At 35.1% G+C, this 14,189-nt stretch overlaps 1 protein-coding gene across 1 annotated transcript in view; it reads right to left on the bottom strand.

The window, feature by feature from the left end:
• Positions 1–441: 441 nt before the first annotated feature.
• DNTT (DNA nucleotidylexotransferase) overlaps positions 442–14,189 on the bottom strand; it is a gene marked incomplete at both ends in the record, with an annotated part of 89,343 nt that continues 75,595 nt past the window's right edge. Inside the window, one exon of the mRNA XM_084265380.1 lies at positions 442–528. Coding sequence (XP_084121506.1) covers positions 442–528 — 87 coding nt within the window. The remainder of the gene's footprint in view (positions 529–14,189) is intronic.

Genomic DNA, 14,189 nt, shown 5'->3' with positions numbered 1-14,189 from the left:
AGTCTCAACTTGTTGAGATTGCCATACTAATCACTGCCTAGGTCATTAAGCAGCAACCTTACATATGAATTCAGCTAAACACTTAAGAAATTCAGTTAAAAATAAGTGTGTGGTAATTTTTTTAACTCAGCTCAAATATTTTGTATTATTTTAGTTGACAATATTTTTACAGGCAAGTTAAATTTAACAGTAATGTTAAATCCCTACCACAAAATCATACCAGTTTAAAGTTTCTCACCCAAATCAAGCTCTATCTTGTCATTCCCTGTATAACTGAAACTCATTTTCTAGAAACTTCAGCATGTATAATAGCTTATAACTAACAAATTTTAATTTTTTTTACTTGTCTTAGAGATGCATACAATATATGTATCTAAATCACATGTATCTAAACAGAAACACAATTGCTGTCAACTGATGAATGTACACTGGCAAATTGTTTTAAGCATTCCTTTCCCATGGTTCGACATAATCCAAGCCAAGATGTGCAAAGATTTCTTCTTCACTTCCAGCTTTGAGAAAGATCCTCTGAAAGAAATAAAAGGAAGTCAATAAGGATGTTAGAGAGAAATTTCAATTAATGGGTTTTGCTGTTTAAAAGGAGTTCATTTTCGACAGTTCTATCCATTGCATCCTCTACAGAACACATCTTCAACAGTGTCCTGACCTTGAAATGTGAAAGCAAGTTTAAAAATAATTCTAATGCTGCTCAATGCTTTCAGTTCTAATGACTAGTTTACAAGTCTTTGATTTATTTTTTAAAAACTCTGTGCTCAAGTATTAGGACTAGAACTCAAATAAAACCTACATTTCCCTTCTGTGAGGATCCATAGCTTGACCTTCTTAATAAAATTATCAATTTTTAAAAATTAAAATAATAATGTACTCTATAAATACATTCAAGACAATTCAGTGGTCACACTAATGAATAGCCAAGCATTAAAAGCATCAATGCTTTCCAAATTTCTAATACTTACAGAAGGTTTATCTGAAAAGACATCTGAAAAAGCAAGCTGAAAATGAGGGATAAACAGCTGCAATTGTTGTTTACACACATACACTCCTAACAAATGTTTTACGGTAAAAATCAGTTTTGTCTTTTCACATCTGTCCTTCTGATAACACAGCACAGCATTCTTGACCAGGAACCTCCCACAAACCCTACCTCCACTAAGATGACTGATACAGTGAAGTACATGGCCTTATGCATTCTTTTTGTCATTGAAGTATGACATAAATTTAGAAAGCTGCTATGGTAGATGAACATTAAAACCTCATTGTTTTGAGGGGTTTGTAACCAAGGAAGAACTAATTTTTATTGAAAAAGAATACTTAATATTTAAGTATTTCCTGAATATTTGAAAATAAGTCTCAGTCTTCAGCTATGAACAATCTCTTAACTCCACTGTCATGAAAACTTTAGGGTTATGGTTTCATAATCATCTAGATTTATTTCTGCTGTGAAAGGGGAGAAGCTGTCTAGACTGATGAATTCCACTTAGGTGGAAAAATCTCTGACTACTGTAAAATTTAAGAACATTTGTGCCAGTACTATTGGTTTCTCAGTTGCCAAGCACTGCGTCCAAGAGAGTTGTGTTGTCCAGCATACCCCTGGGAATGGGTTAGGAAAAGGACTCCAGAACCAGATCAGAATAGTCCTATGGTATGGTGGAACAAGTTCTGGCATCAGAGATTTTTCCTTCTTATTCTTTTGTGTTCTCTTCTTCTTGCTCACGGTTAATCTTTGCTCTGGATGGTGCTTCCCTGTCTCTATCCCACTGATATCAGATAATCAAGGGATTTAGAAAGCAGCAGATTACTGGAGCAGGTAAATCCTACTTCTGGTGACTGACACTCCACTTCTCCTCCTTTCAACCCCCCTGTTACTTATTCACCAACAGAAAAGAAGACCAGTACTGGTAAGAAAGACTTAGGGTTGCAGCTTGGTCAAGCTCTATGGCACCAGAGCATGTGAAGGCTACACAAAAGCTGTCTAAGATGTGTCATCAATGGAAGGAAAACAAAGAATTTTTGACCAGAAAGAATAAGCAAAACCACAGAGCTCTGTGCAGTCTCATGCTGCCCCTGAAATATGCTTGAGTGTCATCAGTAAAATTCACCTCATCAGCTGGTACCCTCTGTTTTATTATTATTCTCTATGAGTCTCATTCTTTCTTGTGCCTGATCCATATCTCAAGTCCTATCAGAAGTCCCATTTTTTTGACAAGGCATAATAAAAAAGCGAACCCCTGAAGTTAAATATAACTGTCAGCTGGCATCAGGCTTTATCAGAGGTTCAATCACATCAGAAACCTGTCTCCATTTCATTGTAGGAGTATATGAAATTGGAAGTTGGAAGTCCAACTGTATAGAAAAGGCCCATCTTTCATTGATAGTGCTCAGCTTCAACAGCCAGAGCAGTCACACTGGCAGCTTTCCTAACAGCTATTTTTCATTGCCACAAAATAGAACGAAAGCCAGTTTAACCGTGCTAGAAAGGTTGTGAAGACTAAATTGAATGGTAGAGGTTAGATGCTCCTGAGTGAATAGAGACAGAGGACATTACCGTTCCCTTGAGCTTGGGAGGACAGAAAGGACAGAACACTAGATTCTGATTTGTCTCTTCTAGAGTTCCCAAAGCAGAAATTTAAGAGCTGATCTTAAGAGCTGATAGCTTCTTGAATCCATTCAAAGTTACTAAGACATTTATCTTTCTTAGGAAATTATTGCTATACAGTGAATTACTAGGGAATATTTTTTACTATTTTATTTAGAGACAGTTCATCTTTAATTAGACAAACACAGTCTTAATAGGGACATAATTAAAGTCAATGGTAATTACTGCAACATTAAGTAATATTATGTGCTATTAATATATTACAAAATGAAAAAGTAATTTTTTTTATTCTGTTTGTATTATGTCCTATATCAACATGTACAGTGCAGTCATCACAAATAGTCCTTGCCATGCTCAGAAGCTACTTGCTTATCACATTAGCTTTTTGGCGTTTATATTCCCCAGATTTGCATTTGTGGATCTGTTGCATATCAATCACACTTTACCGTAACCAAACCCACTGAAATAGTCTGTCACACAGAGGTTAGTAGACACTGTATTAAGCTCTATTATAAAGGCATTAATTTCAGGCAGTGATACATTCCATATGGATTGGTTATTTTACTTGAGTGCACTGTAAAAGTACTTAGCAAAGTCTATGAAGTTATCACTTTCACATAATGAATGCCATGTATACAAACACACCATTATCAGAAATGTGAGGGAATAATGGCCCATTGCTTCAGGTTTGGTTTTTGCTTACTTGTTTGTTTGTTTTATTTAAAATCAAATCAGGACAAACATGGTATGCCTTTTTGCCTTGAAACCCACAGTGTAGAAACAGTCTCCAGCTTCCCAAGGTATTTTACCCTCCACCACAAAGTTCTTAGCATATGAATATTCAGACTCTGGGACAGTGCCCCAGACAGCTAAAGAGTATTGCTAGAGCATGAAAAGCTGAAAATAATCATGTTTCCATAATGAACTAACAGGTCAAAGTTGTGTCTACAACAGCAAAGACTGCTTATAAAGCACAGATAATGTTCATTTTTCCTGGGTGTTCACATGTCAGAACCTGGAATAAAAGGAACCTACAGAAAAACAGTGACCAGGGTAAAATGGATCCTTTTTTCATATAGACAGGACTGAAAAAAATGTTAGAAAATACTGAACAGAGTAAAAGAAAATGAAGACAGACATTGATAATCAGCCATCAGGTAACATTACTGGGGATATTTTGTTCCTAGAGTATGTCCTGGGAGGACAGGAATTTAGGGATTTTCTTGGGTGGGTTTATCTTTTTTTTTTCCCCATGACTAAAAGAGGTCAATCTATATACCTACATTACTGAAAAAAAAAAAAAGTAAAACAAGAAAAAAAAAATCTTATACTTGTAGACAGATGTTATAGGTACCCTTTAATAGAAGCTCTTCATATCTCTGACCCCAAATTGCATCCCATTTCTTTTGTTCTGTCACTCTATGTTTTTCTGCAACCAAAATTCATTGCAATTGCTTGACAGGAAAAATTTCTAATACAAAGTATCTGATGCTGAATACCATTCTTAGTCGCTACAAGCTATGTTTCTAAATGAATCTCTGGCTGATATCTGCCAATTGCTTTAGAAATGTGTTATTAATGTTAATCATAACCTATGATTTTGCTTCTTTGTCAATCTATGCACATCTTATACAGTGATGCAAATTTGATTATTGCATTCACTACTGTTCTTTCTTCCTTTTTTCTTTTTGTTTTTCTCAAGAGAAGTAATGAACTGCTTTTGCTCAGTTGTGTTGGGTTTTTTTTCAGCCTCTTACTGATATTCATCAAATCCAAGACATGCCAAGTCAACAACAATCACACTTAAAACAACAATGCTCTGAAGCAGCTGGTATCACTCTGCTCTTATCCCATTTAATCAATTGTTATTTCAATGGATGTAAACATTACGTTTGTGGTTGCAAACATGACCATTAACTACACCTAATGTAGAACAGATGCTATCCAAATGTCTTCTTATGTGAACTAGTACCTCTTATTTTTCATTTTGGCATTAATGATCAATAATACTTTTGATGAAAGAGAAGCAGAGTGTGGAGGCACAGAGCTAGTACTGCTTGATGATATCCTAACTAGCACTGCCAAAGTTCAAACAGATGTTATACTACCACTGTCACTTGGTTTCATTTCACATTTTAACATGAAGAAGCCAGCAAAACAAAACCATTACTCAATAATGTAGAACTATAGTTGTAGTTATATAAATCAGCATTGGCCCATATTTCTTTGCGTAGAAGGCAAATACTGGTTTTACTGATTTTGTTTAAATGTCATTTAAATAATTGGAAAAAAGTTGAATGCACTGGAAAGTAGCTCAGATCCCTTTTCCTGTTCTATTTTTGGAGTACCTCCATGTATCTCCTTAATCTACTTCTTGAATGCAATGTAAGTAGGTTGACACTACACATCGAGACAAGAAATCTTAAAATATGGTTAGTATATTTTTCTTCTGCTGAAGATACAGAAGAAAAGAACACACAAAACCTGAGAATAATGGAAATTACTGTGCACAAATTCCCAATTTTCATAACTCAAAGGGTCTCACTATTATATGAAAATTTAGGCCACTGGATATGCACTTTTCATATATTAAGAAGCCTGTACTTTTAGTGAGCCTAGATAAACTCTTTAAGCTGTTGAAATGAAACAATACTGCTTAAGCACCCAGCCCACACTTGCCTCTACCATGGCCATCCACCTTCCTTTCCACCGTTCTGTCAGGAAGGAAAAATACTGCAGTGATAGCAACCTCCTGACACTGCACTGAATAAAACAATACTGTGCTGAGGTTGCTCACTCAGGAGACACAGAAGCTGTTGTTCTGCCCATAACTACTCTGTCAACTTTGTGTACACAAAGTTCCCAAAACCAAGTCTACTCATGCTTTCCATCAATATGAACTCAGGCTTCTCGAAATGCACAAATTTAATCAGATTTCAAGTGGACTTATATCCTACTGTTTATTACCAAATACTTTGCAAAATACCAATCGAGTCTAATTGACTCATACTATATATAATTCTCATCCTGTCACCATGGCATTTAATTACTATTGTCTCCATCCCTGGATGAACTTAGGAAGTTAGTTCAAAAACGTGTACCTCAAAATAAAAGCCAGTAGGACCATTTAGTTAGTTTCATTAAAGATATGGGATTTATTTGTTCTGAACCAGCAGAATCTGCTGGACAGCAAAATACTCAAGGGACATATGTACAACATATGTACTGTTCGCACATATGCAACCCACTGTTCTGAAGTTGAGACACATGGGGAAGTTTGATTTATTTCTTTATTTAAATCCTTATCAGGCTTGGTACTAGCTGAGAAACTAGATGGTCCAATTCTACTTTATATATTATTTGAGAATTATTCTTGAATAGTCATAGCAAAATCATGCCATTTAAAATTTTTATTTTCTCTCATTATTTTTTATATGGTGTTTCATGTGACACCTATTCACATCTGTTTATAATAAAAATTTTAAATTATTAAAATGGTGATATAATGGCAATATGGCAACGTCTAACTTTGCTGTATTTCCAGTATACCGAAAGACAAATACCAAGCAGTCTAAACCCCCATCACTTTACATGTTGGGAATTGTTACAGTGGCAGTAAGCATGACAATGATAAATGAACAACAGGAAAGAAGTGCACAGACTGTCATTTGCAAACCTGGAACTTAACTGTTCATTGTGCTTGGGCAGCACCCATTCTAAAATTAAGTTTTGTGGGTAAAGTCAATTGTAGATGAATGATGGTAGCAACAGGACTTGCTTAATCATCCATAGGAAAAGATACCATAATGCCCTCTTAAATTTATCTTACGTATTAGTCACGTAAGTGACATCTTCAGGTGTCATCGCTTATGCAAGTCAATTAAGGATTTTTAATTAAAGATACTTGGAACTAAAGCAGAGGTAATGCTACTCACATTGCTTGCGATAGCTTCTGAGATGTGAAAGCATTTCTCTAAGTCTGAAAGGCACTGCATTCAGTGAAGCAGTGCACCTCAGTACACAAGACCTAAAATTTACAGAATATACTAAGAGGGTTTATTAAAGTTGTAAAGCTATTAAACTGCGCACACTTCCTTTTTCTCTGATTCCATTTGCTCAAATAACATTTATACGCTGTAAAAAATTAAATAGCTGTTACTTAAATGAATAAAATGAGCTTACAGAAATGATTGTGATGGCAGAAACATAAGTACTCCTTCAAATAACAAATACTTTCCACATGATCAGCAATGGGAAGGTATATCTGACCTGGACATTACCTTATCTGTTCTCTGCCACACGGCCATTTTTGCTAGATGCTGTAAAGGTTGGTGCAGCAACACTGGACATACAGTGTACCAGTACTGCAGAAAACTTTAGTAAGATGGTACTTGTAATAAATTAGCCTTTTATAATGTATACCTTACAATGTAGGTATATATTTAATTATTTTATGATTTATGATTTTCAGATTATATTGACCTAAACTCCTGCATATAGTAAGATATTCAGCTAATAAGGAAGTCTGATCATTGCACCAAAATGGACGGTGTGCCCACAAAAACAATACATTGAAATCTTTTTGTTGTAATCAATCCTGCAGTTCTTAGATTAACTGCAGCTATCTTCTGTACTGTTCATATTTTATTGAGTTCAGAGCAAGATTCTGACAATAAATGGGTATAGCATTAAATTATTTATCATCCATGAAAATGTTAGAAATAGCAATATTTAGAAACAAGTTGGAATAGGTGCAAACACCTGGCACTTTTATGGAAGAATTTTTATAAACGCTAAAACAGTCATTGTTGAAATTTTTTCTAAAAAGGTAACAGTAATATATAAAATTGCTTCTTGATATACGATTATTAAATGTAATATGTGCCAATAGCCTCAAGCAGCTTCTTCTAATCCACAAAACTGAGGAGAAAGGAAATAAACAGTCATTTGAAAGCATGAACTAGTCACATTTTCATTCATTGTATGATCAGAATTGCAAGATTTAGGGCTTGTACTACAAAATTCTTTAAACACGGAAATAAGATCTGTCTAAAAGGTAAGGAAAACAGAAAGAACAAAGAGGCCAGAAAACAAACAATACAGTGTTATTACAGCTGTCAAAATTTTGGGAAGTGACATTAAAAAAGCATGCATCTTTCTGACTCAACTTTATATGAAGTTAATATGATTCAATAATTCAATTCTGCTGCTTGGAGTTTGTCAACTGGAAGTTAAAAATCCTTAGGCATATACCTAATGGTTTATATTAATATAATTCTCATTGCTTCCTATTTTTGAGGGTTAAATGTTAGCTCCTGTGACTGAGAGTACACAAATTCAGTAAGAGGAGAAATGAAAGTTCTTGGTGCAAAATTAAAGACAGGCCAATGTTACAAGATTTTTCATTTGACTACAGCAAGCTGCATGGATTTCTGCTGTACTTTAGCAAACAAGCTTTATGAAATCATGCAAGTTCACTGCTACTTTTCACCTGGGAAGCCTGCTCTGCTTCACTAGCCTGAATATCTCCATCAGCTTACAACCCTAAAGAAAACTTGAAAAGTCTGAGGTCACAGAAAAGTCAGCTTCTGGAAAAGAAAGCATATTTTTCAAATAAAATGTCGAGTTTCAAGGCCAACAACTGAATGCACTGAACGCAGACATCTAGGAAGTCTTGGATGTAACAAGTTACAAGGACCACCATCAAAGAAACCGAGTCAGGAAAGCCCAAGAGACAAGAAGACAGACAGGGAGAACATATGTTCTGTTTTAGTTAAGCACTTATAACTTCTCTCAGAAAGGTCACTCAGAAGAGAAGTAATCAGATTACACAGGCTGATTGATGAGAAATTATCCAAATTCACTACATGGCACAGGTAGGTGGATGTTCTGTTTATTGACAATTAAGTTATAGTAAGGCCCAAAATAAACAGAGTTGATTATATTCTTGATCCCCATCAACTTCAATTACATTTATCCTGGAATCATAAATATGGAGATGCTAGTAACATTTTCTAAAAATAAGTTAAAAATAAATGAGGAGAGAAGGACGAAAGGGAGGACGTCAGTAATAGACTAGCAAAAGACAAAAAAAACAGGAGGGAGTGTTACTGAACAATTGACTTGATATGACCTCATAATGGCACCTCTTGTGCTAACACTACAAATAATACCAAACATACTGATGAACTTCTGCCATTCAGCACTTTCATATAGAGAATGAGTGCAACAAACATAACAAGTCAAGGAAGTAAAACTGAAGAAAATATTGAAAAGAAATTTTCAGTGGAATTTTAGTTCATACATTCTGATTATTTTTCTTAATCTAGATGTAAACTCAGATTAAAATCTCTAACAAAATGAGTCAGAACATTTTACTCCAATCAAAATTTACAGAACCACACAAATTTACTCCAACCATCAGCCAGCCCAAAAGCAAGAACAAAAGGGTGCCTAGAATAGAAAATAATGGAATGAGAAAGTGGGGGGAAAGCAACAATCTAGATAAACTTCTTTGAGTCTTAATAAAGCCCTGCAACAGATTGAATTAAAAAACATTATGATGTTTCTGTTTTACTTTAATGGATTTCTGAGAGGAAAGTGCATGAAGGTGCATGTAGTGCCTGCAAAGTGACTCAGCAAAAATCACAGCCACAAGGGAGGGTGAGGAAGGATGTTGCAAACTTAAGTGTGTTTCAATTGCTTCCTGTTCAAGACTTGTTTACTCACAAAAGATATTCCCACTTTTCCTATTATCAAAAGCAATTGCTTTCTGGAGTGATTTCTTGTATTAACTGGAAGCTAATAGCTCTGAAAGGTATAAGCCACAAGGTTTGAAGAAACCTATGAGAAAAATTCATAAAAAATCTCCACAGCAATAAAAAGGAACAAAATAAGGAAACTTTTTGCAGAGGTCATTACCATGTATTTGTTGTCTATATTTGAATTTACTAACTTAAAGACAATCCACATTACTTAATCAGTATGATTTATAATAAAAGAGATGTGAGCAAAAGCTACCCTCTCTCAAGCGTATATCTTTAAAATCTTGCCTGCATAACTCCCTGCTATTTCCTACCCTTGCCATGTAGAATTTGAGCCACTGAGCACCACCCTAGCAAAGACATGGGCCTCTGTTTTTATTTTATATGCTGTATTTCAAAATGGAATACATGTTGTACTACGTAGAGTACTAACTAAATAACTAACAGGAGTCCAATGGTGTCATCAATGCTTAAAAACTATTGACTTCAGTAGCAGAATTTGGTTATATCTGTGTTTACCCACAGGGACTATGATTCTGTTTTCTTTCAACAGCTGCATGTGTACCTTCTCAATACATGTATTTATGGCCATCAATAAAAGGGTGTAGCCCCTGCATCAGAATTTCCAACGGTCATGTTCTGCCATGCAGCGTGGCTTCAGCGTTGCTACCAGCTCCACTCCTTCTTTATTGACTTGTAATGACCAAGATGAAAATATACCTTTCAAACACTGTTCAGCTATCTTCTTTCCCATCACTATGCTACTGTTAACTTTACAGGAAAATAGTGTTGTGCATCTTTGGTGGAAACCATAAATGTGCTCAGAGCATCAGTGTAGTAAAGAGCTTTGCAATTTTACACCAGTTACAGACCCAGAATTGTTTAAAGAAACTTTAGAGAACATGTTACAGAAGATCCATAAGCTCCTGCAGGACACTGAGAGGTGTGAGGTAGAGAGCCATCAATCTACAATGAAAGTATGGGAATACATTATAGCATCAATTCATAAAATGGTGGTTACTTCTCTGAAATCATTAGCTGACTCATTAGGGTAGCCAAAGCACTAAAAAGAATCACTGTAATCACTAGCTTTCACAGGGAGCTAAATATTTTTATGTAGAGGGAATAGAGGAAGCAAAACCAAAATGAAAGTCTAAGTAAAGCCATTTCCAGATAAAATGCATACAATCGTGTCATTACAGAAAAGTTTTCAAATCATGGCATTCAGTGATTATCCTGTGCAGGATGAATGCTGTCAGAAAGTAACATCAAAAAATGAACTTTCTCCATGGTCCTGATATTCACACTGCTAGCCAGCCTCAGGGGGACAGCATCTCATTCCATCAACAGTCTGAGACAACATTCTCAGAATAAGGCACTTCTTGACGAAAAAATGTGACAGAATCAAGCCCTAAGGAATTGTGTAGCAATTACCCATTAGAATATTTTACTCTGAGTAGTATTTATCTTCATTACAGTCAACACACATTACCTACATGTTGTGGATTGTTATAATATCAGAGCATCTATCTTCTAGTACGTTCCTAAGCAATACAACTAACAACCTTCAGGTGTTTTTCCTTTTTGTTTTTCCTTTTTCTCTTTTTTTTTGGGGGGGCGGGAGGGGAAGGGGGGGTTTGTTTTAAGGCTTGCATTGGTGATTTTTGCAAGACCAATAACAGTATTCCACAGCACTGTGTAGACATTGTGTCTTTTCCCTTTGATGGTATCATAACGGTTTTCAGTAGCAAATAACCCGGAGTGCTTCTGACATCATATTATCCTAAAATGTAATTTTCCTGCTTAACTGGTATTTTCTGTAGTAATATTCATATCATCCTGTCTGCTTTAAAATAAAAATTAATCTGTTCCTAATCCAGCTACAAATAGGATGATAAATAAATCAGAGAAGAAAAAATGACTCTTTGAAATGACATTATAACAAACCATGATTGAAAAAGTAGTATTACAAGCATTACCCGTTGACTCGATACCCTCAGGGAAAATCTTGTGTAATGGTATTGATGCAAAATAGTGCAGTGGAATTTATTCTAATAATTCTGGGTATGAATAATATTTGAAGGCAATATAAGCCAGAATCATAAATTCTTTTTTCATTTTACCACTGGACATTTCCTGTGCTTTTAGTCAGTAATATCATACTTGAATGTTTCTCTTGAATCTGTTTTCTAACTCTGCAGTTATAGATTTATTTATAATACATTTCTGAACAATAAATAGTAGATTTACTGAGCAAAACAGAATAATCAGACTGATGTTAAGATATTCTAGGCAGTTATTCTAATTGCTTTATAACATGGAGTAACAAAAAAGGCTTTCTACATGCAGTCAAAGCGTTTATTCCAAGTAGCTTTGATGAAAGAGAAAGAAAAAGACCACTGCTGAAGACCTGGCACTTTGGAAAATAAAATAGTAAAAACTATGAATATTTGTTGACTTAACTGAACAAGCACTTTTTATTTGCTAAAATTTACTTTGCAAGCAAGACAGTGCTGTGCATATAATGGAATGATTGTATGTTTAAAATGACATATGTGTTGTTGCAAAATGCTACATGCTTATGCATCCAATTTCACATTACAGTTTTAATAACTTTAAAAATCCTACAATAAGACTATAGTACATTACCATCCAAACTACAAGAATATGTTTTCAGATTTGGACAAAGTGAAGAGAAGCTTGGAACTATCTGACAACCCATGCAAAAAAAATCAACATGTTAAATAGCACATTGTAAAGAGAAACAGTGCTTCCTTGCAGATAATAGGAATTCTCTACTTATTGACCCCTGTAGTTCTCTCAATGTGTCCTACCACAAGGACACTAAAAAGGTTAACAGATATTACTTCCTTTTCCATTTTAGCTATACTACTGTTTTGCTTTAAATATAGGATATTCACAGTAGCCATCACTTGTCAGATACGGTTTTCTTTATAAAGCTTCATATCAATGAATAAAAATAAATGCAGAATATCCTGGATTTTATGAAACACAGTTGAGTGTAATTCATATGGGGTTAATATAACCAAACCACTTCAAAAAAACATTACTGAGACTGCAAAATCAATGACCTGCAATTTAAGCAATGCTAGAATGTGGTTTATAGTATTTTAACCTTAGCTCAGTTTTCCTATGTATATGCATTTCTTTTTCTCCAAAGAAATACAGCTTCTTTCAAGTCCTGTAACATATTTAGGCTTCTTTCACTAGGCAGGAAATACACTATGCCACAAGGCCAGCGAGTATTTGCTGACAGCACTGACAACATTCTTGGGTTGACAGGACAATATAAGATCAGCCAATCTTAGTGACTTGAGCTTTTACAACCTATGTCTGTTCTAGGTCTCTCTCTTCCCTACTTTCCTGTTCTAAGTTGTAACCTTTATCTCTCCCCTCAGATTTCTAATGTAACTTCAGGCTCCACTCATACCATATTCAAAGCGAGATAAATACAATTTACTCAGTTATTCGGGGTAATTGAAAGTTTACCTGTTTCTTGTTTCCAGCTTAAAGCATTAGCCTCATGAATTTAATTTCTTTTTCAATCCATCAAACTTCCTCTCATATCTCTGCTCAGCCATTATTTTCTGCACCCCTTTTCAAGTCAGTCTCTTCAACCAACCCAGACTCTTTTCCACAATGCAATATACCCTTTCCATCCCTCATCGTTGTCCAGCTGCTCTTATCAAATCTGTACATCCACCACAGACTTCCCATTCTCACTCCCACTCCACACTCCGTTTTCCTGCCTGGTTGTTGGCTCTTTCATTTTCCAGCTTCCTCTGTCCTCAGCTTCTTCTCAATTGATATCTTTTTTAATTTTAACAGAAAATCTGAGGTTGTGTTACCTGCCCCAAATTCAAAAATTTACCCAAGTGTACTGGTGGAATAATCGAATTAAAACACTTGAAAATGGTTGGCTCTGCACTGCCCTAGAAATTAAAATTAATAGCAAAATATAGTAAAACTATTGGGGATCTGCACCTACTTATACATTTTGAGAGTTTTTACTAGAAATGCAGGCTTCACAGAATTGTTCAGAAAACACACTGAGCAAAGGAAACAACAATTAGGTACATTTATCTTTGTGTTAGGTGTGCAGCTTGCTATTACAAAGAGATTAAATTTTTCTAAACATATACATGAGCTACACTCAGACTTTGTAAAAATAGACTATCATAAGCGATGTGTGAAACATTTAAAATACTAAGCGAACACTGGGGAGAAGCTCACTTTGGAAGAAAATGCATAATATTTTTTTTAATTTACCAGGAGGTAAGAAAAGTAGATTATTTTAATTCTTAATTTTTACAAACAGACCAGGTGCAAAAAGAACAAATCCCCCAAATCACATACGCGATTTCCACTTTCCTGAGAGACAGCAAGAATTGGAATGTAAATGAAAGTGTGTACATCTGTTTACAATGACTCAGTGTTTAATTGTAGTAATGATTGTGTGAACAACTGATCACACTGGAAATCAATATTACAAACTTTGGATCTTTATGTTTACTTTAGCTTTAATCCAGTCATTATTGTAGACATCTAAAGCAAACTCTGCAGCTGCAGCATGTTTAATTCATCAAGATGTTCTCAAGACTGACTGTCTCACTGTTATAGCTTCATAATTTTAGAGCAGCATCTGCCACAATAAGACTCTAACATCCAGTTTTTAAAAGAATCGTAAAAAATGTCTCTTTAACTATGCAAGTAAACTTCTGCAGGCACCTTTTTAAGTGAAAGGTAGTGTGGAGTAAACATTCTCAGATGATACAAGAAAACTGATT

The sequence above is a fragment of the Gallinula chloropus genome (genome assembly GCF_964237585.1).
Source record: "Gallinula chloropus genome assembly, chromosome: 5".
NCBI lineage: Eukaryota > Metazoa > Chordata > Aves > Gruiformes > Rallidae > Gallinula > Gallinula chloropus.
Note: the sequence above shows the minus strand (reverse complement) of the source record. Positions and strands in the feature narration are given on the sequence as shown.